The 27441-nt window shown below is 43.0% G+C and overlaps 3 protein-coding genes across 4 annotated transcripts; all 3 read left to right on the top strand.

Moving 5' to 3' along the window:
- The first annotated feature begins 628 nt into the window (after positions 1-628).
- Positions 629-7350, top strand: paf1 (PAF1 homolog, Paf1/RNA polymerase II complex component). Its single transcript, XM_053872882.1, has 14 exons — positions 629-852; positions 1581-1613; positions 1707-1799; positions 1882-2003; positions 2413-2479; positions 2561-2662; positions 2746-2851; positions 3914-3982; positions 4367-4470; positions 4545-4661; positions 4730-4858; positions 4960-5065; positions 6321-6405; positions 6480-7350. Exons 1-14 carry the CDS (start codon positions 806-808, stop codon positions 6902-6904), a joined length of 1605 nt encoding a protein of 534 aa, XP_053728857.1. The 5' UTR covers positions 629-805; the 3' UTR covers positions 6905-7350.
- A 615-nt stretch (positions 7351-7965) lies between these two features.
- Positions 7966-20446, top strand: LOC128763770 (protein Smaug homolog 2). 2 transcript variants are annotated; one of them, XM_053872929.1, is made up of 13 exons: positions 7966-8229; positions 9640-10160; positions 10337-10747; positions 11234-11476; positions 11582-11691; positions 11974-12060; positions 12584-12857; positions 13539-13624; positions 13866-13981; positions 14186-14384; positions 15611-15737; positions 16484-16567; positions 18156-20446. In XM_053872929.1, the coding sequence occupies exons 2-13, from the start codon at positions 9965-9967 to the stop codon at positions 18182-18184; spliced, it is 1962 nt and encodes a 653-aa protein (XP_053728904.1). In that variant the 5' UTR covers positions 7966-8229; positions 9640-9964; the 3' UTR covers positions 18185-20446. The 2 variants fall into 2 exon arrangements, with proteins under 2 accessions (XP_053728904.1, XP_053728902.1); XM_053872927.1 differs by having other exon boundaries at positions 10337-10807.
- Positions 20447-20534: 88 nt separating this feature from the next.
- On the top strand, positions 20535-26755 carry socs9 (suppressor of cytokine signaling 9). The gene is made up of 2 exons (XM_053872930.1): positions 20535-20669; positions 22569-26755. The coding sequence occupies exon 2, from the start codon at positions 22715-22717 to the stop codon at positions 24347-24349; it is 1635 nt and encodes a 544-aa protein (XP_053728905.1). The 5' UTR covers positions 20535-20669; positions 22569-22714; the 3' UTR covers positions 24350-26755.
- The last annotated feature ends 686 nt before the right edge of the window (positions 26756-27441 follow it).

Raw genomic sequence — 27441 nt, 5'->3', positions numbered from 1 at the left:
TGGTAAGAAGTTTTAAACTGGTAGTTAGTTGAATGTATATCAATTTGTTTTCAAAATAATGTTCCTTATGCACGACAGCTTTGTGTTAGCAGTAATCTTTCAGTGATACGTTTGGTTTCCTTAAGAACAGAACTTGTATAGCTCATTAAATTCTGAGACTGAGGTGTGGCCATTCGATTTTAAGTGACCGTTGTGAGGTTATAGTGAAAATTAGCGCAGAAATGCATCTGCAGATCCTGCATTTTATTCATTTAATTTTAATTTTATGGGCAATAATTAAAAATATATTTTATAATTAATACACGCCATTTTTTACAGTTTATTTGCAATGGAAATCCTCGCTGTACATACAATATTTTACCTTTTCGTTTTCTATTAGTTTATATTCACTGCGTTATTACGCATTTCATATGTTGATCATGCTCATGTCCTTGTAAAATACATTTCATGCGCTTGCAGTTATTATTAATTTATTTGATTTATATTAAAATATTTCGATGTTACATACTTTTATTGCAATTTGTTTAATTTCGTGTTTGAAAATGTATTGCTCCTTCGGTTTTGAAGTCGCAGTGACTCTCCAGAACAGCAGGGGGCGGTCTTTTAAACCACAAACCATGAGCCACAGTCAAGACCGGGGTAACTTCCTGTTCAACCGGGAATAAAACACTTCCATCGCACTTTCTGATGGACGCTTAGATCCGGAGTTCCCGTGTTTAATTTGCCAACCACCTCGTCGTTTCTGGTCCATCTTTATGTACCACACTCCTCGCGTGTTCACTTCCTCGCAGTTTTGTGATCCAACATGGCGCCAACGATCCAGACTCAAGCACAACGGGAGGACGGCCACAGGTAAGAGATGCTCTCTGCGTTACATTTCTGTTCATAAAAGCTTCTTAAACTGAGTGTCTTGAAACGGTAAGCGGGTATCTGCTAGAAATAACCAGCCAGTCGCCTCCCAAGTCAAGACTGGAACGCCCTGTGTGTTGCTACGACATGAATAATGTGCTTTTTGTGCACATAAATCTGACACGACCTTAACTTTTGGGTCGTTGTCATGTGTCCAACTTACTTGGAGGGAATGTTTCAGAGATACCGGTCCGTGTATTTGTTGTAAATGATCAAGAAAACAACGAAGTAGAGAGGTGTGGGTCAGATTATATGCAGCAGATTTTCCCTCTTCCCTCATGCGTTACTTGACTCGTGGTCTGAAGACAATGTGTCTGATACTATTATTGCAAACATATTTCATAAATCTTGTAATTACATGATGCTATGAGACGGACTAGACGGCCACTTATCAACCAGATGACATCAATACCTTGACATCCGTATCCAGTACCGCAGGTGTTCTGTGTTATGGTTCAGTTTATCGCTATATATGTAACGTTGCTAAAAGATTGAACAATATTTTCCCTCACTACAATGTGACACCAATGCGAAGCAAAGCTCTACACTTACATCTCACTCAAAAAGGATTTTTGATCAATACATGTGTGTATCTATGTGTTTATTATCATTAGTTTCTGATTTAAATTGTTGACGGTGATAATAATTCAAATACCTGTTGTCTCTTTCAGTCGTCCCTCATCTCACCGGACAGTGCCAGAGAGGTGGTTACATTTACTATGATGTTATTTTGCTGCAGCTTTATGATCTACTCCACAGACTGACTGACTGTGCATTTTGTTTTGTGTCCATGAAAGGTCTGGAGTTGTGTGTCGGGTCAAATACTGCAACAGCTTGCCTGACATCCCATTCGATCCGAAATTCATCACATACCCATTTGACCAGCACAGGTAAAGCCCCTGCTGCCGGCTCTACTGTTGGGCCACTGGATCGTGATGCGCTGACACTCACTTTTTATTTCTGTTCTGACAGGTTTGTTCAGTACAAAGCCACATCTCTGGAGAAGCAGCACAAGCATGAGCTTTTGACCGAGCCGGACCTCGGTGTCACAATTGATCTCATTAATCCCGACACTTACCGCATTGACCCTAGCAGTAAGTGCGCGATGACTTGTGTCTGTCAATGCAACGCCACATGTTGGCAGTGATCATAATGTTTTGCCTATTCTGTCCCACTTGGTTGAGTATTTATATTCAGTATTATGAAGGATGCAGGTCTTTACAGACCAGAAGTGAGACCTGGATGTGAATGAAAATGTATTTATCGTGATAATTATCGTTTTGCGTTATCGCAGAAATTACAGCATTTTTTTTGTCCCATTTCGTCCATCCCCACCCAGTGCACAGGAACAATGGTTATCAAAATATAAATGTAAGATACCGTTTGAGGTTTAAACAAAAATCTGACATTTCCATTCAGTTTTGCCAATGACTCTGTAATATTGTAATATATAATAATGTAATATTTTATCCAATGCGTTATATTCTAAACCTTTTTTTTTAGTTATTTTGGATCCAGCTGATGAAAAACTGTTGGAGGAAGACATCCAGGCTCCGTCCAGCTCAAAGAGGTGGGGAGCGTTCAAAAAAATGTTTTCTCATGAATGACAATACGGTGTATAAATTGTGAATCCCTCTACGCCGTTTTGAAGGTCTCAGCAGCATGCCAAGGTGGTGCCATGGATGAGAAAGACAGAATACATTTCAACAGAGTTCAACAGATACGGTGTATCCAATGAAAAAGTGGAAGTCAAGTAAGTATATAAACAGATTTATTGCTTAAAAAAAATCTGCCTGTTGTGATATTTTCTTTACCTGGTTGTGCGGCGTTTCTTAGGATCGGAGTGTCTGTCAAACAACAGTTCACAGAGGAGGAGATCTACAAAGACAGAGACAGCCAAATTTCCGCCATTGAGAAGACGTTTGATGATGCACAGAAATCAGTAAGTGACTCACAGATCTTTCAGATCATCAACAATACACCTGTGTATTGGCTTGTAAATGTTTTTGTGAACACAAGTACACATAAAAAACAGGATGTACAAAGATATAAAAATATGTTCTGAGTAAGAACTGTGATTACTGAGTGGAGGGTTTGTGGCCCGTGTTTTTTGTTTGACCTTCAGCACTCGGTGGAACAATTTGAATTTGCATGTGGGGCTGCAGGTGCAACAGCAAGCCCTCTATGTTGGAATGCCACCGTCAAGTATGAACTGATTTCTAGCCTCAAGTGAAGCTTACGGAATGTGGATTGGCTGGTTCTTCGATGAGTGGACAATGTGGCTGTTACCGATTGATTGATCTGGGCAGCACTAACCTTTGTGAAACTGAGAAAACTAAGTTAAGTTAGTTTACTTAGTTAAGATAGTGGAAATAGATAGTGGATACATCTGCTTATAAACAGAGTAACAAGAAGTGAAGCATACTTGTGTGACATCACTGGCACCATTAAAGACAGCTGGTAATTTATTATTTACCGTTATTTCCGGACTAAACCCGCTACCGAAACATGCGGCTTATACGAGTGGCTAATATATGGATTTTTTTTTGAGGGGAAGCAACAGGACATCCAGATGAAAACAGCGCAATCTGAGCTCTTTAACGTCAATAAAAGATGCAAGGAGTTCATGATTCAAGTTTAGAACATTGCCCAGTTTGTTTCATGAGTCAGTCACTCCATCCCAGGTTTTCAATACTCCTCATGCATTTTTAAGCACCACAGATCTTTCTGCGCGACAGACAGCATCACTGCACTAGCGGCTTATAGACCACAGCGACTTAAGTATGAACTAGATCTATTTTCCTTCTTAAATTGATGGTATGTATGATTCAATGAAAAGCCAACGTATGTTAGGTAGGCTGCTTCGACAAATCGTCCCACCACCTTCAGAAACAAAGCAGACAAAATACATTTGATGTAGTAGAAGTAATAACCTTACAAAAACCATTTATATTGACATGAACAAGAGATTAAGTTCTGTTTGATGGACTCCTTTCTTTTTCAGATTTCACAGCACTATAGCAAACCCAGGGTTACTCCAGTGGAAGTACTGCCTGTGTTCCCAGACTTCAAGGTGAGTTGATGTCATGAGTATTACAGTTCATTAACAAACAAGCTGAAGCTGTGAAAATAAATAAGCAAAGGTTTGTTTGGCGTCATAGTTTTGAATGTCAGGAAAGACCAGCCTCCATCTTTATAAAATCTGATCTCATGAAAAAGCCACTCTGTTCACGTTTTGTATGAGAAATGTCTTAACTTTTTTTATTTTTTGGGTGAGTTGAACATCTCTGCCCAAAGGGAAAAGTCAACATTATTTTCACTTTGGATACTTTTGCTTTCTTTTATGTCTTTGTAGCATTTAAATGTGTCTGACTGAGAAGTCGCCTTCAAAGTATTTGCTCTGGGATTATTATTAGTCGGATCAAGAGCAGCTATTGACATTGTGTGTCCTCCTCAGATGTGGATCAACCCGTGCGCTCAGGTCATATTTGACTCTGATCCTGCACCAAAGGACATGTCCGGACCGGCTGGTGTGGAGATGATGTCTCAAGCCATGATCAGGTCAGAGGTTCACTCCCACCTTGCTCCTCTCCAGTTGTTGCATTGTAATACACTTCTCTCGCCTCTTGACACAGAGGTATGATGGACGAGGAGGGAAACCAGTTTGTGGCCTACTTCCTGCCTAATGAAGACACCATTCGCAAGCGCAAGAGAGACTTCGAGGAGGGAATGGATTACATGCCTGAAGATCTGTAAGCGAAACCTGACTGGTCTGCTCAGAAAATGTCCACAGATAGGCAACATGTTTAATGTGTTCCAGGTACGATTACAAGATCGCCAGAGAATACAACTGGAACGTGAAGAACAAAGCCAGCAAGGGTTACGAAGAGAATTACTTCTTCATCTTCAGAGATGGAGACGGTGTTTACTACAATGAACTGGAAACCAGGCGAGTTTAAATTTGAAGATGCTGATGTGAATCATTTTCAACTCAATGAGTTGAAGGATGTTGGCGTCTGTTCTCTGACTGTTTTCACGTCTGACCTGCAGGGTGCGTCTGAGCAAGAGGCGAGCCAAGGCTGGAGCTCAGTCCACTACCAACGCCGTGCTGGTCTGTAAACACAGAGATATGAATGAGAAGGAGCTGGAGGCACAGGTGAGTGTTTTGTTTTTGACGATTTTATTTGGTCTTCCTATCAGGCTTTCGTTTTACTTTTCTTTTTAGGCCATACTCTTAAGTTGACTGAGCATTTTATCCAGTCACCCATGCCTACTGTTATCCACTTGGTCTCTGTGACCAGTTTTTTGTCTCTTTTTAGTGATGCAGTTTTATGTGGTGTAGAAGAAGCGAATGGAAACCTAAAATACAGACTGTTGTAGACCTGTTTGATTTTTATTCCACATCTTTTTTATTATTATTTGTGAACATTTTTTTCATTTGGACAAAATGTAGGACTGATAGGGCAATTTACTAAAGGCCTAAAGAGACACGACAACAAATAGATTATTGGTTCAAATTGGCTTTCTGAGTAAGTAGTCTGGAATCAAACTTCCTGTGTGACTGTTGGAGTGATTATCTTTTTAATTTTAATTGAAAAAAACATGTAGGATTTATCTTGAAATGTGGTTGTTTTCCTTGAATCTAGGCTGCAATAAGTCACCAGAATGAAAATCAGGCATTGTGAAGAGACCTCGAGAGATTCATTTTCACATGGTCTCGCATTCTTTTGCCTTCTAAAAATGATGAATTACCAGTGTATTTGTCACAGTTCAATAGAATCCTCACAGCTTCGCAGAAATAACCTAAAGTGAGATGAACAATGGCTCGATTGTCGGCGTGATACTACAGCCCATTTCCTTTTTGGTGCAGAGTATAACATCAGCTCTAGTCTGTTTCTCTGTGTCAGACTACTTTGCTTTTGAAGTTGTTAATGTGAATACCACAGGCACATCTTTTAAATAATACAGTGAGGTGCGATGCGTCTGATGAAATTCTTGTTTTGATTTATGAAAATCCACATTTTACGATGATTTAGTTGTTTTTTTTGACAGCAACATTATGTGTTAAGTTGTCGTTTTCCTCACTTGACTCAGATAAGACGACAATATTTCGTCTTGAGTTTTCATTGAGGAAACCCACACTTGTGTTGAATTCTTAGTATTCTCAGTAAAATAGGACGATCCAGAGGGGATGCAAAATAGTTATCTAATGTGCATCTGATTGAAACAATGAACAGTGACTGGAGAAGAGAATTTAGGCAAACTATTGTATAAAGATTGTATATACGATTATATAAGATAACAGTGATGATGACATAGTTGGGTAGCACTCTTCTAAACGTTTCCTCTTTGTGCGGTTGTTACACGGATTTCTTGTGTGTAAAATGGCACATTCTGATGATGCTTTGCAGGAAGCACGTAAAGCTCAGCTGGAGAACCATGAGCCTGAAGACGAGGAGGAAGACATGGACATGGATAAAGACATGCAGGACTCAGGTGAGTTTCCTGCTCGCTCTCAGGTAATGTGTCGTAGGACGGTGGTGTATGTGCTTATGGTTTTTCTTTTGCAGGGGATGAGAAAGAGAAGGGCAGCGGCAGCGAGGGTGAGAACTCTGGTAGCGAATCGGAGCGGGACGAGGACGAGCGAGAACAGAGAGATGATGAGGATGAGGACAACAGGCCGAAGAGGAGGAGGAAATCCAGCGGCAGTGGAAGCGAGAGCGGGGAGGAGAGAACCAGGGAACTGCGAGACGAGGAAGAAATCTTCGGCAGCGACGACGACAGCGACGACAACGAGCCCAAAAACTCAGCCAGAAGCAGCGGCGACGAGGGCAGCGGCAGCGAGGACGAGGGCGGCAACAGAGGGGGCAGCAGGAGCCGCAGTGCCTCTCCTGCCCACAGCGACCGCAGCAGCGACCACTCGGACGCTCAGGCGCAGAGCGGCAGTGGCAGTGACCGGGGCTCAGCCTCAAGCGACGCCAGTGACAGTGAATAACTGCAACAATCTGATCACAATGGAAATGACCACTTGTCTTATCTATGAGATTCAGTCCCAGCGATCGCGGCAGGGCCACATCTACCCTCTTATCATGAGTCTGCAGGCGTCCCTTTTTTATAGCAAAAATGAAACGTGTGTGTGTCAGAGGCTGATTATTTTTGGACAGTCTTTTATTTGTAGGCTTAGTGCCCCGCCTGTACCTTTGTCAATCCTGATTTGTGTCTGGCATGTACGTCCATTAAAGATTCATGTCGAAATGATTTAGAGTTTTAATCTGTTAGTGTCTGATCGGAAGCTCACAGTGAAACATTAGATTTCACCAGATAAGGTATTCTGTCTGTGTGACTTACGAAGGTGGATGAAGCCAACGTGGTACATACGGCCGTGTTGCGTGTAAAGAACCCAACATGAACTTTTGTTTTACCATAATTTGATGGAGTATAATAAACTGCATTATATTTAAGTATTGCCTTTATTTTCCTTTTCTTTTCGTTTACTTCTGAGAGAGCTGCTGGTCATATTTTTATAAAGTGATGGGTGGTGTTGGCATCTATGCCTGTCTCCACCTCGTGGGAATCAATTTAAATTCTGTCTCGTTTCTATCTTTTAGTTTTATCTTCTTGTTTCGGTGGAGCTAATGGAAGTGTAGCGGAACGGCCAGTATGATACAATCCAATATAATACCAATATAATATAAACAATATGTATAATATAAACAATATAATAGAATATAAATATAATACAATATAATATAAACCAATGTAATATAATCTGGTCAATGTAATCCGCACTTATAAATAAAAAACAATACCTGGCCAATATAATATAATATAATAATTTTAACTTTTTCTATAATTTCTGCGATTCGTTTATCATGATGTAAAAATTAAAAAGAATAAACTGTAATGTTTTTACGATATTAAATTAAATGTTGTTCAGGTTATTTTGGGTTTTTTTTTTATCTTTTTTTCAATTTTCCTTTCTACTTGTTCCATTTTTTGCCCGCTTGACAAACCGCACGTCGCGTCCAGACGCGTGACGTCACCGTGCGTCTTACGTCACTGCATATCGAAGTGGGTTTCCACAGGCGTATACTCTTGTTTTCTCTGTTGCAATAAACACTTATTTTGTTCTCCGACTGTGGAGCGTGCGACACCAGACGCCCCGCAGGACTCGCTTTGTAAAGAATGCCAGTGTGGAATATCGTTCATCGGATTACGAGCCGCTGAACTGGCGACACTGCATCTGTTAGCAGAACTTGCTAACTAAGAAGCTAAGGCTAGCGGGTTAGCATAGCTCGCCAACAGTGTCAACTGCCCGAGGTAAACAACAACCCAATAATACACAATGTTTGTACGCAGGACAACTATGAGGTCAGTTTCCAGGCCTTTGTGCGAGGTGAGAATGTCGCGTGTGTGTTTGCAAGGCTGAAGTTAATCGGTGAAAAAGGCGAGAGCAACAGCGTCAACGAAAAACAATACAAATCCCTCATCTCTCACCAGGCCGACTCAGCTAACTTGTTTAATGTCACTGAAAATTACATTCACGTGTGTTGTTCTCTGCTTTTCTACCGTCGGTACGTTAGTGACCCAAACAAGTGCCAGCTTGAATCCAAGGCGAGCGGTTTTGGGTTCAACTTCTGCTGCGGCTAATTTTGACATTTAACTTTGTTTAGAATCTTTTTTTTTAATGATATAAATGTCTTTCATGACAGCACACTTTAGGAGTGATATTGGCTCATTTAATATACCTCTGTGACTTTCTTAAGTTTACCAAAATATATCAGCTTTGATATCATTTTAATATACCTCAGTGATGTTCTTAAGTTTACAAAAATATATCTGCTTTAATATAATCAGATTTTATTATTATTTTTAATCATACTTCAATTGTAAGGATGGATTTTGTTTGGCTTTGAAAATATGCTCAAACCAGCTTTAACCTGAAATATAATAATCTGAATGCATGAGTAACTCTTGGTCACTGCAAGGAATTTATCATGATTTGTGTGTGGTAAACTTATATTTCTCTTTTACAGTCCTATTAAAACACATTTGCATTCCTTTTTCCTGTCACTTTACTTAATAATGAAGCAATGAATAATGATATCTAAAATGTATGTGATAGTTCCGTCCTCAAAGACTTTTTCCAAGGACTTTTTTTTTCTGTAAAAAAATGATACGCAGATGATGAGGGTCCAAACAGTTTCGCCATTTTGAGTCTTTTACTGGTTGGTCATGTGTGGCGTCTGGGACTTTCCAGATGTTTGTGACATAATACAGGGTTCAAGAAAAGTTGAGATGAATGAGCAAAGTTCGTTATTTCTGTTTGCATATGGAAATAAGCAATCGCAGCTATGAAGAGTATTTAAAAAAAGTTCATTGAATTGGCTTGTCTGGGTGGTAAGTGAGGCAGGATCATAATTGAAATGTGAACATTTATAGGCTGCACATGTGAATGTGAAAGTATCTTAGAGGAAGAAACAGTTGGCCTGTTGTGGCATGTGACAGTCATGACTGTAATCCCTTGCCAAATGATTAATAATGCCTTAGTTAATATTGATTATGTTGATGGATGATGTTGCCGTGTTTGCTAAGTATCTCTTGTACCTCTGAAAGGTGCATTACCAATAGAGACATTGTCAAAAGTTCTAGAAATAAAATCCTGATTCCGTCTTTTTATAGATGTCTCGATTGTCTTGTATCATTTTCCTGTTTTTCTTCTCTGTCCAGGCTCTGATGATGGGATCCTGAACATGTAAAGGTCGAAGAAAAGAGTTCCTATTTGGATCATTACAAACACAATCCTACTAAGTCCTTTTACCCTGATTCAAACATCTATTCCCCAAAAAGCTGCACAACCAATCCCTCTCCAGTTTTCTTCGCCCGTAAACCATGTGAGGACCCCTCGGTCCAGTCTGAGGGGATCCCAGGACTGCTGCAAACACGACCCCGCTGTGCGGGGAAAGACTGATTCTGTTTGAAGCAGGAGACTATTTTTTCCTTTGTTTTTTCCCCCTGTCACACATTCCTGTTCTCCTTCATAAGGAGACAAGCCATGATGTTCCGAGACCAGGTGGGAATCCTGACAGATTGGTTCAAGGGCTGGAACGAGTGTGAACAGACGGTGGCACTGTTGTCCCTCCTGAAGAGAGTGTCCCGCACCCAAGCTCGCTTTTTACACATTTGCCTTGAACACTGGCTGGCAGACTGCACAGAGATTCACATCCTTGAAGCTGAAGCCAACAATGCAGGTGAATAAGCATTATGTTTTCATAGATCTGTATCTCTCACTGTTGTTAATTGTGCTGCAGGTTGAGCTCCAAGAGACGTTGAAATGGCTTTTGAAATCCTTTTCATTGTTGCTGCAATGAAAATAAAAACGCCTCTGCATAATGTTTAAAAACCTTCTACATCTTGCTTTCTTCAGCAATCGTCAACCAGTGGCACCAGGAACCGAAGGAAAAAGTGGTGTCCCTGTTACTGTCTCACCTGCCGCTGCTGCAGCCACGCAACAGCGAGGCCAAGTGCGAGTACATGAAGCTGTTGCAGAAGGTGTTGAGTCACACCATCGAGAGCAGCTTGTTTGTGGAAGAGAGCCGGCAGCTGCTGTCCTACGCACTCATCCACCCCGCAACCACTCTGGATGACCGCACGTCTTTGGCCATGTGGCTGAACCACCTGGAGGAGCACCTCTCCAGTGGCTACGTGTCCTCTCGAGTACCTTCCAGCCCCTACCACCCCCGCCAGGGCTCTGACGAATGGCCTAGTTCTGCAGAGGCTCTGGAGCCTGGCCACGCCTGGCAGGAGAAGTCCCCCTCTTCCACCGCGTCACCTCCTGGTCAGAATGGACACTTGACCTTTCCAGGCGGCTTGTCTTCTCCGATTAACAGTAACACAGGTTATTTGACTTGGATTGTCCATTCATGGTTAAGCAGCTGGATGTTGTTGCTTTTATCCATAACTAGTCAGATTGAAGTGCAAATGGTGCGTTTAAGTGCAAGCAGTTTCTTGCATGGACTTACTGAACGTGGGGAGACACAACTACAGTGAGACAGTTGTTGCAGCTCCAGATAGAAAGACTAGGCATGATGAGCTGATGAGGTTTCATGAATCTGCATCCTTATAGCCAGAGCTCAGCAAGTGGCGCTGTCAGTTTGAAAATGATCAGGTTTCATTGAAACTGTCGTTCAAAATCCAAGGATTTCTGTGCACAGGGTGCCATCTAGTAAGCTGTTAAAATGAGGACACTGTTTCATCACTGCTAGACATCAGTAAATCCTGTGTTTTTAATCACCTTGTTTATTTACCCTTTCTTTGCTCTTAGGTGTGGGTGGGCAGATGCAGCCCAGCCCCCTGAAGAAGTCCATCTCTGGAATTCCCTCCAGTCCTCAGGCCTGTGGCTCTGAATGGGCCGGCCAGGACGATGCAGGGAACCGACAGAGCTTCATCCCAACAGACCACGCACCCCTCTCCCCGCAAAGCAGCGTGGCCTCCTCGGGCAGCGAGCAGACAGAGGAGCAGGGCTCCACACGAAACACGTTCCAGGAGGATGGCAGTGGCATGAAAGGTCAGAGATTATCACCTAACTGAGCGGTCTTTTGGCTCCACACACCAAGCAGCTGTGGCGATAAAAGCTGCTTCGTAACGCTCTCTTGCCGTTGTTTGGTTCCAGATGTTCCTGCATGGTTGAAAAGCCTCCGCCTTCATAAATATGCGTCACTTTTCTCCCAGATGACCTACGAGGAGATGATGATCCTCACAGAACAGCACTTGGAGTCGCAGGTTCTAAGCCTTTATTTAAACCTACTGAGCCCGGCTTTGATTATTCCACCCTCCATATCAACTGTGAACATAACTGTCCTCAAACCTGATGATACATCAGCTGTCAATGAGGCATGAAATTAACCACCGCACCCCACAGTTATATTGAGCCAGTCACACATACAAATGGCACAGTTTTTGTTGGTGCCCCTTGGCTCCAACAGATGCTGTTTGGGTTTCTTATTTAGTAACATGTTCCTGAGAGAAATGACTTGTTTACGTGTTGTTTTCCTCTCCGTTTAGAATGTGACGAAAGGAGCGCGGCACAAGATCGCACTGAGTATACAGAAGCTGCGAGAGAGGCAGAGTGTGCTCAAGTCTTTGGAAAAGGTAACGTGGTGTCGTTCGTCTAATCCTGTACTTGTACTTATTAATCTCCATTTATATCCATGATCAAAGGCACTCGAGTATGTCGGTGTGACACATTGAAATGTGGCACTCCCATTTAACTTTATGATACGGACCGACCAGGAGGATATTGGTTTACAGCTGTGAGACATTTTAACAAATTAGAAAGAGGCTAAGCTTGAAATGTTTTTCTCAGCTCATTAATTTTAAGTTTATCTTCAATTCTGAAGATTTAATGTGCTTAATTTATTGTCTCCTTCATCTCAGAAGCCTCTAAAAATAATTCCTCAGGATGAAGACCACTGTACACGGATGCATCGATATTACTTCTTATTAGATATAGTTTGTGTATACTACTGTACACCATATGAGTATAATTCAAAATAAAATCTAAACACACAGAGTAATAGGACAATGAAAACAAGGATTTAAGTGCAGCTCAAAATATGCCTGATGCATGACCACACTGCACTCTTTGATTATTACATTTTGATTTTACACACAGGACATTTTGGAAGGAGGAAACCTGCGCAACGCCCTGCAGGAACTGCAGCAAATCATCATTACGCCCATCAAGGCCTACAGCACGCTGACTTCAATACTGACAGCACGGGAAACTACCTCCTGCCCGTCAGAGGCTACAAAATCCGGAGTGGACAAAGATTCTGCGACGGAAAGTTTCCACTCGCATAACCCACCTGCCTGTGATGGCGACTCCTCGGCAACGCCCATCTCAGAAGGAGACATTGCTGGACAGTTCACCCGAGTCATGGGGAAAGGTACGACGCGAATGAAATGTGACCACAAAAAATATGCAATCTTTGCTTTACATTTTCATTAACTAAATAAGCATATACATGAGTTCAGGTGTCCTGTTAGTCGCAGTCATTACATTCACTTTCGTACTGTTGTTTAAGAGCTACAATGGGCATATTATCCGTTAGATTAGTTTAAGACCTATTTATTGATGCACCTGACACAGATGCTGACATTTGAACATTTTTAATCTGATGCTGAACGACTGACAAAGTGACATGCTGATAGAGCGGTTTTGATCTGTGGCCTGTAGGTGAATGAGAAGGCTAAGTGGGGTTCATTTTTTGGACTTATTTCTTTATGTTTATTTTTTATTTTGTGTAAAAATACTCTGCTGATTATATTTAGAAATAAAAACAGGCTTTAAACATGGAGCACTAAATTTGTTTATGTAGTCGCTCTACCATAAAGGGTTTCAAATGTCTTTCATGTTTCGATTTTTAATCCAGTCCTTTTTTTGTGGCCTAAATTTTGTTGTGAAAATCGGGTGACAAAATGTCACAGAACACATTTTTCACAGCAGGGGGCACTGTTGGAAATGCGTTTTCAGTGTTTGTCTGCCAGGGCTTATTTTGCTCTAGTTTGTGGATAATAACTTTCTAAACTGATGCTGAAACTGACTGGGTTTTTGTTCTTCATTTTAGTGTGCACCCAGCTGCTGGTGTCACGACCAGATGAGGAGAATATCAGCTGCTACCTGCAGCTCATTGAAAAGTGTCTCACGCATGAGGTGAGAACCTCCAAACATCGGCTTGACCGCACAGAAATATCGCCCTATAGCATCGAGCGGGTGAAAATAGCCATAGGCTGTCTTTGTTATTAATGGATGATCTTGGCTATTTTCGCTGTTGAAATTCAAACTTGAACCTGCCTTGCCCTTGACAAAATATCAAGATTCCAGCTGCATCAGACTCTACTGTAGAAAATCTAGTGCTTCACATGTTTTCACATGTCACATCTTTTTCTGCCAGGCGTTTACAGAAACTCATAAGAAAAGGTTGGTTTCCTGGAAGCAGCAAGTCCTCAAACTGCTTCGCCTGTTCCCACGGAAAGCTATGTTGGAGATGCCTGTGTACAGACAGAAAGGGTGAGCCTTTGCATAGTGTTCTGAGGAGGGGTGATGTGTCAGTGTGTCAGACAAGCTGAGTGGAATTCCCTGCACTTCACCCTACTTTCTGCTTGCGTTGTGACCGTTTTCCTTCCCTTTTCACTCTCTTCTTGAGTGCATCACTTTCCTTCTTTAAAAGAAATTTTGCCTGGTGAAGAGTCAAATTGTTTGTTTCAACTCCAGCTGGGCCTACGGATCCAACTCCCTCCCAACAGCAGGCTCTGTGAGCGGGGGTGTGGGCCGACGGGGCCAAAGGCAGTTCCAGATGACCCCTCGTGGACTGGCAGCTGGTCGCATGGGGCTCTTGAGTCCTGGTGGGATTGGAGGCGTATCTCCCCGCCACACTCTTACGAATCCTTCACTGGCTGGCCAGGGCAGACAAGTAAGCTTTCGGCTTGAGATTTCATTTTTCTGACATTCTGATGAAATCATTTATTCCACGCTCATGAGTCTGATCACATGTATAATTTGTCTTGAGATGCTAAAACCAGAAGTACTAATGCAACTGCAGGTTGGGAAACAATTCAGCTCTGTTTTTTTTCAGTGGGTTATTTCAATTTCTATGATGATTAATGAAAGTGGGGGCGGCTCGTACAACGGTAGCACAGTCAATTTTTTGTCATCTTCGTGAGCTCGAATCCTAATTGTTATAAGTGTTTCATTCATCCAAATCCTTGCAGCTCTTCTGTGAGAGTCCAGTTTTAATAGTGTGGAGTGCTGGGTTCAAACTGCATCTGAAAGTGTTGTAATATCAGCCTTCTTCTGAGTTTCAGAAGCAAATAGGGAACCTGGTGAGCTTACAATGTATTGCAGGTATTGGAATGTAATAGTTTATTTTTTGAAAGTCTCCTTGCCCTTTGGTCCCAAAACTGGACTCCTATATTTCCTTTTGGGTTGGTTCGGCCCCCAAAGACTTGATTTTACTGAGCCAGAGGAAGTGTATCGAGGGATTATATTATGGCATTCAAGTAATAATAATATCATAAAGAAATGTGTGTACAATTCAATTGGAAACAACAAGAAAGTGTCATGCAGTAGCATCCAAGTCATTTTGGCGTCTTTATCCTGACATGAAACTTCATCTTCAAACAGTGTTAGGGAGCTAGATTTGAAAACTTCATTGGATCCCTCGACCCGAGAGTAATCCTTCAGACTGACTTTTACTTCAGTGACAATGGAATTGTTTTTGCAGTATTGTGTCACTTTACTAAACACAACTGATAAACCTGTCTCAAAAGTGTCCTTGCACAAACGCAGACAAGTTTGGTTTCTGTATATGCTAAAGTTTGGAATCTAACTCAAAGGAGCCATTGAGGGAAATATGAACTTGATGAAGTGCACTGCGCAAACATTTAAGAATGACACCATAAAACCTGTCTGTGAGGATGCCTTTCGCAAATGATGCAGCACACCTGCAGCGTTGCTGGCAGCCAATTGGTTGGAGAACATTATTTTGAATGGAAATATATCTAACTTTAATATACAATTACTTGCCATAGTTTTCAAGGTGTTTTTTGTCTATTTGTAGGTTGCTGTTACATTTTGCAAGGCAGCAATATAAAAATGAGTTGGTCTTATTCTCAAACTGTTTCGTTTTCATTTGTGTAGAACCTGTGGTTTGCCAACCCTGGAGGCAGTAACAGCATGCCAAGTCAGAGTCGCAGCTCAGTGCAGCGGACACACTCACTCCCTGTCCACACGTCGCCACACACCATGCTCATGTTCCAGCAGCAAGGTACTGTGGGGTCAAAGCGCCTTCCTAATCTTGTTTATTCTTCAGGTCTACACCTACAATCTGTCAAACTGTTTTTCTTAGTTTTATGGTTGCATTTGTATCCTTACTCAAGCCAGGACACAGATAAATTAGACCGCTGCAGAGGACAATTGGATCAATTCCTCCCGCTACATTAGATGCACAACTACAACCTTCTGAATTTGTCTGATGCCTGGATATAATATGTGTTTCTCCCTCCGAGCAAAGGCACATTTTGTTGTCAACAACTTGTCACATGCTGCCTACTTCTGTTTGCTTCATTGGAAGATTAATATTATTTCAATATTTTCTGTGAAAATATAAATTAATCAAATTTATAAACCAAACTACGCAGCCTTGTCCTCTGGGGTGTTTTAAACTGTAAATTCCAAAATGGATGTTATTAATATTAATTTGCTTCATTCATGGGTAGAGGATTAAATGCAAGTGTCATTGACTTTATGATCTGTACTGTGCTTGAGCACATTTTGAAGGAATTAAAGGGGATTCTTGCTTTTCTATTCCACCTCCTCAATCCTCATGGATTCATATGTGGTTTTACATTTTGCCACTACACAGAACACATAATCCCCCAAAAGTAAAGCAAACAACTTGTACAATGAACTTTCACGCCGCGGAATGTAGGAGCTTTACAATGTCCACCATTAGGAACATGGATTCTCATTGTGTCGTGCAGCATGTCCGACTGTGTTCACTTTTTTCCCCAGAATGCCAAGTGCCAGGTGCCGACCTGGAGATCAACCCCACGCTGGAGTCACTGTGCCTCAGTATGACGGAGCACGCCTTAGGGGGTGAGTGTCCCCAGAAGTTCAGATCACAGTTGGTATACATTTCTGTCAGAAACCTCCTGAAACCCTCCATACTCAGTTTACTGATAATAATGATAGTGATGGAAGCAAAGTAGATTTGACATTAAGTTCTAAAAAGTCTTTGAACACTGTCTGTGTGCATGAAAAGGAGTAGGACGATGTAGTGATCTGATTCCTCATCAAATATTTATGCCAGAATGTCTTGCATATATTTATGTTTTTTGTCAGGAGACATTCTTTGAACTGTCTGATTCATTTTAAAGAAAGCAATTTGTAGTCACTTTGAAAGATTGACAGGCACAACAAAAAAATGCACTGAAATGGAAAGGCAGATCTGTTGTAACTGTGTAGCCAGAGATGTTTGTTTCTGTGTTATTTGTGGGTACTGAGTGGAAGAACAAATCACTAGCAGTCACGAAAAGGAGGGGATCAAATTAAAGCTGTGTATTGGCAGGTATCTTACGATACGTATCGAGTGGTGATATCATACATTTGGATATATACTCTAAGTTCAGCAATATATTGTAAAAGGTAGCAGCATATCCAAGTATTTTTTTAATATTGATATGGCTGACTTGAAATTACAAAGCGAAATCACACAATCAAGTATCAAGATATTTGAGTGTATCAATATTTTCTTACACCCTACATCAAATTTTCAATTAAAAATTTTAAAGCCTAATAACATTTTGCATCATATATAAATTTAAAAAGCATCTTATGAAAAATAAGAACAAAAAACGGCTTGTATTCGTCATTTGAACGGCTGATCATAATGACGTCATAAATGCCCATATCGGTGCCGATAAATCGGCTGGATCATGATTTGGTGCAGCTCTCTTGCGTCTTAGACATATGGCAAGTTAACTTTATTAAGATTTCGATATGCTGGGATTCAGTTGAATAAATGGAAGAGAAATACTCCTGTTTCATGGTCTGCTTGAGCTTCCTCAGAACCATGACGCTGGTTGTCCTGTATCCAACCAGTGACTTGTGATGCTGCTCCTAAACATTGTTTTACCCCAGTAACTAGTGCTATGATGATGGTGAAAGATTGAGTGGAGTCTTGTTTATTTTTATTGCAGTTGACACACCCCTGATGTAGCATTTAATCCTGAATGTTCAAAATGAAACTACAATCTTGATATATTTGTCCTTATCCTTGTAAACCGGAGGAGCATCTGAATCTTTCCGAATATAATTGTAAGCAAAAAAAATGCTGCGACAGATGGTGAGATCTCATATTTTAACAATTTCAATCTCCACCACTAAGAAAAGACAGTGATTTAAATATCAAACCCTGCGACTGAGATGCTGGTGGAGACACCACTTACTGAAAACTCCACAGCTTGTTGAAACATTTGGGGAATTGTGGTGAAATTGCAGAGCAGAAGCAGCAAAAGAAATCACCCTGTGGGCTGGAATTGGGGTGGACAAGTGAGTTACGTTATGGGATTAGAACCTTTTCTGCTCTTGTTGTTCAGGGTTGGTGAGGAGTTAGAAGTTTTTCTGGACGTGATTCTGGATGTGACTGTTCTAACATTTCTTTGCTCTTTGCTCTTCTGCTCAGATGGAACTGACCGAACATCCACAATATGAAAGGAGTCTTGAAATCCACTTGAGTTAAAGCCTGTCCAGCTCCTTGTCACCCAGCACAAAGATATATGTATAATCAAGAGAACCAAGCAAACAGTCACTACTAAATGACAGAAAAACTGTGTATATGTTCTCTAATATTTTTGTACTTTATTATATACGACTAAGTTTATTAAAAAATAATTAATGGAATACAGATATTATATTGCAGGGCAGAGGAAGTGCGTGAACCGCTCTGTCACCTGCAGGACTGTGACATAGCATGCAGAGTCACGTTGACCGGCTTCTGAGAGCGACAGAGTGGTGCTGTCCTACTGGGGCTCCGCCTCGCGACTTCATCGGTTCCTCCTGCGACAGATGCGTGTGTAGTTTGGGAGCCAGTTCCAGCCAGGAGTAAGGCACTTTTCTTAAATTATATTTGATATTAGGCACTAAAGTATAATTTGGGGTACACTCACTGAAGAGGTGAGCGAGGCGTTGATATATAGATTTTCCTGTGACCAGTGCTAGTGAGGACGTTGAAGTGGGACAGCTTTCCTTTGTCCTGCGGTGATGATGGCGATTGAGGTTTAGCTCAGCGTTCGTCTTGGTTGTTACATAGTCGGAGTGACTGTCCTCTCTACAAAGCCAAAGAGAAGAGTTGTGCGATCCCTAAATCGAGAGGGACGTTCGTAGTGAAACGGTGTGTTTCTCCTTCCCCCTTAAAGCAACGGCTGTGATTTGTCTTTTGTTTTACGCCCTCAATGATGATGAATCGTCCTTTGCGCCGAGGATCCCCAAAGGGCCGGTGTGGCTGCGTCGAACTGAGGAGTGACAGGGGACTTGTTCGTTCGCACGCCACCGCCCTTCTCCTCGCGCGGCCAAAGCGGCAATTTGATGAATCATTCTTTTTAAGGTGCTTGAAAATGCCCCACTCTTTTCTGTTTCGTCGTATTGTTTCACCCGACGGTATCAGTGTTTGGATCCAAAAACTGTCTTATTCAGCCTCTGTCTTTGAATGTGGCAGAGCGGAGGTGCATGTTTGTGTATTATGGTCTTAACTTTTCGCTCACTCTTGGTTGCATCATAAAGGCAGGGATTCATATTTGGTTTCAGCATAGCCATATGAGGTCTGTATAGTCCAGATGGTTATTTACAGATGATCTTTTTCAATGGTATTTTTTACTCTCCCTTGATATTGATGCTTATTTTCTATAATCGCATGTTGTTGCCACACTAATACAGCACTGTTGTAGATAGAGGACATGGTGGTGGATGGGCTCCATTGTCACCAAAACACACAGAGAGAGCGAGCGTTAAATCTTGCAACTAATGTTTATAACGCCTATATGTCACTGTTTACATCTTTTTGGGATGATACCCAGCTCATGTTATGTGATGTCATAAGTAACCCATTGTATCACTATGTAACACGTTGAAGAACTGAAGCCACCGCACACAGGAGCTGGCTGGAAAGCTTGAAATGGAAAGCCCCCCCCCCTCCAAAAAAAAAAAAAAGAGAAGGCTTTTAACTGGCTCTTCCAGCCTTGTGATTGGCTCCCAGAGACGTTTCATGTGGTGCCTGAAATGTCGAGCCCTCAATATCTTAATTTTAAGATCTTGAGTAGTATTCTAGTCATGGATTCCTTCAGAGCAGGCTCTTGGATTTTTTTGACTTAGGAAACAGACACCACATTCATACCCATAAACCTCATTGCTGACATTGTGTAAAAACGTTGCTACCTTGAAACGGTCATTGACTTTACTGTTTATCAGCTGTTGTTACATGGCTCAGATCGCTCTTCTCATGGCCTCTGCTCACTTTGACAGTGCAGATGTAGGGAGCAGCAGCAGCAGAGGATGATGATGCTTATCTGAGCCACCAATTCAAGTCATGAGTAAACTGAACACTAATAACAGGCCAAGGAATACGTTTACTCCATGTTTACATTCCAATGGTGCACGAAATGAGTCAGGGGTAAAATGCACTTCATGAGGTCAGCCTGGTGTATTTTTGTACACGTGAAGCATCCGGTCGGAGGTACCAAGTCGCCTGGACCTGAGGTCTTGTCAATGTCCCTGCCAAGCTTGAGTCATGATTTAACACACTTGGCTGTCGGCGTCTCTGTCTTTTTCAGTCGATATTCATCTCGGATGACTTTCCAGGTATATTTTATAAACCTTTCGCATCTCATGCTCAGCTGCATTTTTTTACCGTCTCATTTGTGTGTGTGAATGGTCTGAAATGCAGCATCTGTTGGATCGTTGTCAGTTCAAATAAAGAGGTTCAGTTCTTTTGCAACATACATTGTGTTGTCTTTATTTTAGTCGATCACATGACCAGAGACGACGCGGTTCCCACACGTACTCGTGTATGTTTTACTTCCGGGTCACGTGAGCACCGCTTCCCGGTTATCAAGCTAGCGTGTTGTTAGCTGCCTCTTTGTCATCGTCATTAATTCCTCCGACATGGACATCAATTCCTTGGTCCCCAAGTGTGATTAATGAGGTGAGTACTGTTTTTCAAAGTAACCGTAACGTTCACACCAAACTATTATCGCCCATAAACACAGTCGCTTCTCAAACCGGTTAGCCATTAGCATGCTATCGAACACTTCCTACTTTGAACGAGTGGTTTCAATGTCAACGGTGTAAAAGTGAACGTAAAGTTGTTTAACCGACATGGCAACCTTAGCTGACGTTTCATGTACTAAGATTAGTGATTTATTATCTAAGAGAAACGTTGGAAATATAACGCGAAACGAAGCGTCAAGTGTTGCGGACGTCGAACCGTGTCTCTAAACAAGTCTGCCTCGGACGGTCATTAAGCTCATATTTGATGCACAGATAACTTTTGTTTCTTGGCTAACAAAGTGTAATTGTCATCCAGTTCTTTGCATAACCTTAAACTGGACTCATAACATCTATAAAAGTGTGTGTGTGTGTGTGTGTGTGTGTTCGGTGATGAATAAGTTGTCATCTGAAGTACAAAGAAGTCTCTTCTACGCTAAGAATTTAAGTTTCGATAGTCACCTTGTAACCTGTTAGCTCCCGTAGTACATTTTTTAGTATATGCCTTGCTAGGAGACGCACTACTATTGTTCAAAACATTTCCATTTTTGACACTGGACAACTCCTCAGTCGACCTCAGGGCCTAAGTAGAGACACTACCGCTCACTCACACACACAGACAATTTATGGTCGTAGATGAGCTGGATGTTTAGGGTCGTGGGTGGAAACTGGAGTGCCAAGAGGAAACCCAAGTATGCAAGGGGGGAAATATGTAAACCCCACAAACACCCAGGTGAACACATTAAGAACAATATAGAGTTGAAGTGGAGAGCATACAATGTAGTACAGTGGTACCTCGGTTTCCGAACATCCCGGAGTTCGATCAAAAATTTCGAGATTTTTTTGCTTTGAATTTTGAACGCCCCTGAATAAAGCCAGAAAAAAACATAACGTGCGCAAACTGATCAGCTGACCCAGACGCGCTTTGTTATTGTGTATGACGCAGCCTCTGTATGCAGACGTGTCCCGTTAGCTACATTTACTGACTGTTTCTTCTTCATATTGAGGTGTAAAACCTTTCCTGTCTCCACACTGGACCGTGGTAGAGTGTCACAGGGGAGGTGCTGGAGCGCTCACTCCAGGGTTTGATGTCCTGTTGTGGGCTGGAGCTGGGACAGGGATGAGGCGAGTCTGGGACAGAGCGTGACTTGGTTTATGACTTTGTCACAGCCAAACTGCACAGAAGCGCACATTCAGAGCTGGACACGCACCGGGCACCTCTTCACTTCTGGAGAGACGTCACTCACTCGGCAACCCCTCCCACATGCAGCGGCCACACACATAGAGGAGCAGCGCACCTGCAGCAGACACTCCACATTCACTCCTACAAAAGACTAGTTTAAGGCTTGGAACGCATTATTTCTTTTTCCATTCATTGTAATGGGAAAAATTGATTCAGATTTTGAACAATTGGCTTCTCGAACGGCCGTCTGGAACGGATAGTGGTCGAGAAGGGAGGTACCACTGTACTTCAGTACATTGTCCTACAAGTTCATGCTGGCAGATAATTGTTTTTCTTTCTAAAGAATAATATTATGAAGTGTTGTTCATTTTTATTTTTCAAACTAACGCAGGGCTGGAGCTTCATTTTCTGGCTTCTGTTTTAACATCATTGTTTCACTTGTATAATTTCACTTATTTTTGCTTGTGTTTTTCGAGTAGGTAACATACTTCCCTCAATACTTTATATAAGCATTTAAAATTAAGAAAATATGAGGAATAGGATTGATGGGAATTAGTTCGGTGCATTTATTGTTTTTAACGTGGACGATTGTGCTGAATTATCTGTCAGTAGTCGCCAGTATTGCAATGTCACGCTTGTTATTTACCTTTTTAGGTTGCTGAAGATTATCGCTGATTGTGACTGGAACAGAGGCAGATGGAAAACTTCCCCTGGAAAGCGAACAGCTGTTGAGTCATCAAGTTTGGAATCCCCAGAGTTTCATCATCGAGCGCAACTGTCATCAATTCAGCACATTATCTATGATGTCGCTTCCCCAAGAGTCTGGGGAGAGAGGGAAGGATCGCGAGAGAGGTGCCCGTCCAAAGGTGAGGCAGAGTCGATCAGAAGAGAGGCGGGATGCTGGTGGAGGGCGCAAAGGTGCAAAGGGGAAGAAGAAAGGTTTCTCATCTCACGAGGCTGCAGTTGACCGGCCTGTCAGCGATGGCTTCGAGTATGGAGAACTTTTGGGCGACCTGGAGGCCAAGGACCAGTCCTCCCGCTCTCCTCTGAGGGAGAGCTGGAGGTGGCAGAATATGGACAGTACTGCGTCGTTGTTTGGTCAGGAAATACTAACTGCAGGCCCTGGTCTGAGAACAGTCAGCTCTGCCACAGACTTATCAATGTCCAGTGAGGGTGAAGCCAGAGGCTCGAATAGCAGTCGCACACTACGGCAAAAAATACAGGATGCGATGGGACAGTGCTTCCCCATCAAAACACACAGCACTGTAACACCGCCGTCTCCTCAGGCACTCTCACCCTCGACTCCCTGCACCTCCTCCAGGCGGAAAATCCATCTGAGTGAGTTGATGTTGGACGACTGCCCGTTCCCTGTGGGATCCGAGTTGGCTCAGAAGTGGTATCTGATCAAGCAGCACACAGCACCGATCACCCAGCCCCCCATCCTCGATTCTGCAGTGGTATGCAACGCCCCGGTGTCAGCCAAGGCAATCGTCGTGGAGGACGTCGATGACAAGTTGCGGGAGCGACGGCGTATTAGCATCGAGCAAGGTGTCGAGCCACCACCCAACGCAGAGATCCACACTTTTGAGGTGACGGCTCAAATGAACCCACTGTACAAGCACGGGCCGAAAGTAGCTCACGGGATGAATGAGTTGACAGGAAGTGACAGGGTCCAGCAGCAGCAGCAGCAGCTTCTTATCCAGAGGCAGAAGCAGCACCAGCTCCTGCTGCAAAGTTGTCTGGACACTCTCGACGAGGTGGTGGCCTCTGCCTCAGGGACATCCTCAGGTCACAACAGCAACCCAGATCCTGATCCACCGCTTGACTCCGAGGTGAAAGCTGCCAAGCTGCCCTCCAATTCGATGCTCTCTCAGACTGACCATCATAATTCCCAGGACGGCTACAACATCCACACTCAGATCGACTACATTCATTGTTTAGTCCCAGACCTGCTGCAGATCACCAACCTCCCATGTTACTGGGGGGTCATGGACCGTTACGAGGCTGAGACCCTGCTAGACGGCAAGCCTGAAGGAACTTTCCTCCTGCGTGACTCGGCGCAGGAAGACTACCTCTTCTCTGTTAGTTTCCGTCGGTATGGCCGCTCGCTGCACGCTCGCATCGAACAGTGGAACCACAACTTTAGCTTCGACGTGCACGACCCCAGCGTCTTCCATGCCCCCACTGTGACTGGCCTGCTGGAGCACTACAAAGACCCCAACTCCTGCATGTTCTTCGAGCCGTTGCTGTCCAACCCCATCCATCGCACACAACCCTTCAGTCTGCAGCACATCAGCAGAGCGGTCATCAGCAGCTGCACCACCTACGATGGAATCAACCTGCTGCCCATTCCAAACACTCTGAAAAAGCACCTCAAAGAATACCACTATAAGCAGCGAGTACGAGTGCGGAGGATGGATACGTGGTGGGAGTGAAGGAAAACCTCTTAACCGCTTAAGCCTCTCAGAGTGTGCCTGCAGTTTTTAAAAAATTTGACACAGAATGTGTTGTGGCCTAATATGGCCGCCATATTCAGAATTCAATAGAGCCACTTTTAGCATCACTTAGCAAATGAATTAACCACCCACCCCGACCCTCTTATTCACACTTGCTCAACATGTCACACTAACATGATTCTGCATAACCAGCCAATTAGGGAGGTGAACCTCCCCACTGATGTCAGGGTAGTTTAAACTCTTAATGTGTGAACTTGTCATCTCGGAGTCATTAATTCCCATGTAGGATTTTGGTTTCTAATGAATTGAATCACAGTTTTCTAAATAGTTCCATGCGCCGGCACCGTGGGATTCCAGTTGTGTGTCCTGTTCTACTTCCTCTCAAGCTTCCTTGTGCCGTCCTCTCTTGCTTGAGCGTCTGACTAGTTCACTTGGACTGGATTGGTTGCCGTTTGTGACATGAATCCTTGGAAATGTATCGAACTATAGAATAGCTCGATGGGTTTGCGGCGGCCGACTCGCAGGGAACCCCAACTCTACACCCTCGACATTAACAACAGTTCTGACCCTGGTATGGAAAGTGCTTTCCACCTTTATATTCCATCATTTTATTCCTGAAAATGTGATTCCTGCTTCTCTCTCTCTCAGCAGTGTCTTAGCATGCTGCCTCTCTCTGAATGACATGTTCAGCAAGTGTCAAGAATGGCTTCTTAAGCATTTCCGAAAAAGGAAGTAATTTGGGGGCTCACCTGGTGCTAATCTTTTTTTTTTTAATTCAGTGCTACTACGCCTCTTTCTGAGCTGACTCATTCCTACAGCAGCTGAGCTATGCATTTTTTAGAATCGAAAGTATCAAAGCTGGAACACCATTCAAATCATTTTTTTATCGCAAATTTTCATCGTGATCCTGGATCCGGCAAAAGGGACCACTCGGCTTAAGTGGTTAAGACGTGCGCCTTGCCCGACTGAACAAAGAGTCCCGCTTGTCCTCCACTCCAGCAGCCTGTACTCACTGATAATGCACTGTCCTAATTTAATTTATTTCCTGCTGTGTACGTTCTACATGTCGTCTTGCACAAAGTTCTTTATCCAATCATTAAACATATTTATATCTGCGCCGCTCACAGAGCTACATCTCGTCGGCTTTTGTCTTCCCGAGTGCAAATTCATCGGCTTAATTTTCTAAGGAGCAGCGCGAGAGTCCCACTGTGAAAGGAGATGATTATAATAGAGTTGTTCATCAGTCGCCTGCCAGGGTGACGGGTCTCACATTGACAAGCTCGGATGCTGGGAAACGGAGGGGGCGATGTTGTGGGAGGCGCTTGGAGCATGGCATGATTTATCCATGTGCACATTCTACCAGCCTGAAGGACGGGATCGAGTACTCCAGCGAAGCAATTCAACTAAGTAGCGAAGCAAGTTGATGCTATTGAACGTTTTCCTGAAATCTTTCGGACTCACTCAGATGTGTAGGACTCATCGCACTTCTTGTCTAGTTAAAGGGACTCCATGAGAAAACCTTCGGCAGACTGGAGCCAGCCGGTGCTGGGGGTCTTATTAGTTTGCCGTGAAAGATCACATTTGGCCTTCGTGCACTTGTCAGCCAGCCACTTATTAATATGCAAATGTTGGAGGCCAGACATAAGTGCGATCGTGCTGCGCTGTCTTGACTATACCCCTCCATTGATGTGATAAATCCCCTCATGGGGCCCCGTCCTGGCGGGATTCTCCTCTCAATTTAATCGTGATAGGAAGTGTGAGGCCCTTCAAGGGTCAGGGTGAAGGATTTAGTGGCGACCAAGTGGGAAGTGGAGGATAACAACTCACGTTTGCGATGCCTTTGTCGGAGAGCCCCGTAGCAGCCTTCAGTTCAAGGTAATAGTGAGATTTTATCAGCTCATCTGTTGCCATGATGCCTTTGTGCAACTGTATTTTTTGATTTCGTGCTCTGATGTTCAACACGTCGAAGGTTAAAAGGAGTTGAAGCTGTGACCTTGTAATTTGAAGTAAACATCCTCATGACCCCATGCAGGATTTATATGATCAAAGATGGTAAATTCTATCTTTTGCCAACAGTTAATGGACAGAGGCGCCTCCTGCTGTGTGATATTCCAGCAGCTCAACGAAGAAACAGCGGGAGTCAACTAGAGCCGAACAAGTATGCCATAAGAAATAGACTCCAGTCTTTCCGCGGTGCTTTAAATTGAATCAGAGACGGCATTAGAAAATCTGCAGAGAGTTGGTTCATGTCAAGCCTTAAAAAAAAAACAAAAACGTATTTATATAGCCTTTAATCAGACGCTTGAGTGGACTTTACAATGTCTGCAGACGGTGGCACTTTCTGTCCTTGTAACTTGTTAGCCAGAAACTTTGAACAGAAATGTCTTTGGGAAGGTAAATGTAGAGGAACAATGAGAACGTTTCCAGCTGCATGCTTTACAAGATGAGTCGTGATTCAGGTTCATTGCTAAAGAGGTGTCATAACATTTCAGATAAAAAAAAAAAGTTATCAGCTAATGAAAATGTCAAGTGTTTAGTATCCAAATGCAGTGACAGGCTTTTTTCTGGAAGTTGAGATTTCGCCACAAGAACACCCTCTTTACCTTCTTGTAATGTAACGCTGCTGCAGTGAGACCTTCCACGCCATGTCTGTGATCATCTATGTTATCACGGCCTTCAAGTGTGTCCTGTCAACACTTTCACACACTCCTGAAGTAATGTCAGATAATGACGATTGGAGGACTTTTCAGTCCCTGGGTCACACAAAAGTCCGCCGTCCATGTTGACACGTCCGACGCTCCTCCTCCCACGGCATTTCCTCACACCTTAACAAGGGACGTTTCCCTACACTGTACAAGTGCCTAGTGTTTGGGATAAAGCCATGGGGTGGCGCTCTTTAAGTATCCCTGGTCCAGTCATGGGGCCAGCTGAAGCTTATAGCACCTTATTGTACTAGACTCCTGGTGCCGAAAAGTTGTCACCCTGAGTGAAGGTGCAGTTCTTGGGATGTGTGCATTCACATCCCAACAACTGACAGTCTTTTTCACTCTATTACAACTATGCCCATAAAG

Source organism: Synchiropus splendidus, chromosome 8, assembly GCF_027744825.2.
Source record: "Synchiropus splendidus isolate RoL2022-P1 chromosome 8, RoL_Sspl_1.0, whole genome shotgun sequence".
In the NCBI taxonomy this organism is placed as follows: domain Eukaryota; kingdom Metazoa; phylum Chordata; class Actinopteri; order Syngnathiformes; family Callionymidae; genus Synchiropus; species Synchiropus splendidus.
This window is presented reverse-complemented; position numbering and strand designations above follow the sequence as displayed.

Bases quoted from the DNA above. Each gene is read 5' to 3' on its own strand.
- socs9 (XM_053872930.1), top strand. From the start codon at position 22,715: ATGATGTCGCTTCCCCAAGAGTCTGGGGAGAGAGGGAAGGATCGCGAG.
- paf1 (XM_053872882.1), top strand. From the start codon at position 806: ATGGCGCCAACGATCCAGACTCAAGCACAACGGGAGGACGGCCACAG. The intron at 853-1,580 runs GTAAGAGATGCT...TGTCTCTTTCAG, and splicing joins CAACGGGAGGACGGCCACAG to TCGTCCCTCATCTCACCGGA. The intron at 1,614-1,706 runs GTGGTTACATTT...TGTCCATGAAAG, and splicing joins CACCGGACAGTGCCAGAGAG to GTCTGGAGTTGTGTGTCGGG.
- LOC128763770 (XM_053872927.1), top strand. From the start codon at position 9,965: ATGATGTTCCGAGACCAGGTGGGAATCCTGACAGATTGGTTCAAGGGC. The intron at 10,161-10,336 runs GTGAATAAGCAT...TGCTTTCTTCAG, and splicing joins AGCTGAAGCCAACAATGCAG to CAATCGTCAACCAGTGGCAC. The intron at 12,061-12,583 runs GTAACGTGGTGT...TTTTACACACAG, and splicing joins TGCTCAAGTCTTTGGAAAAG to GACATTTTGGAAGGAGGAAA.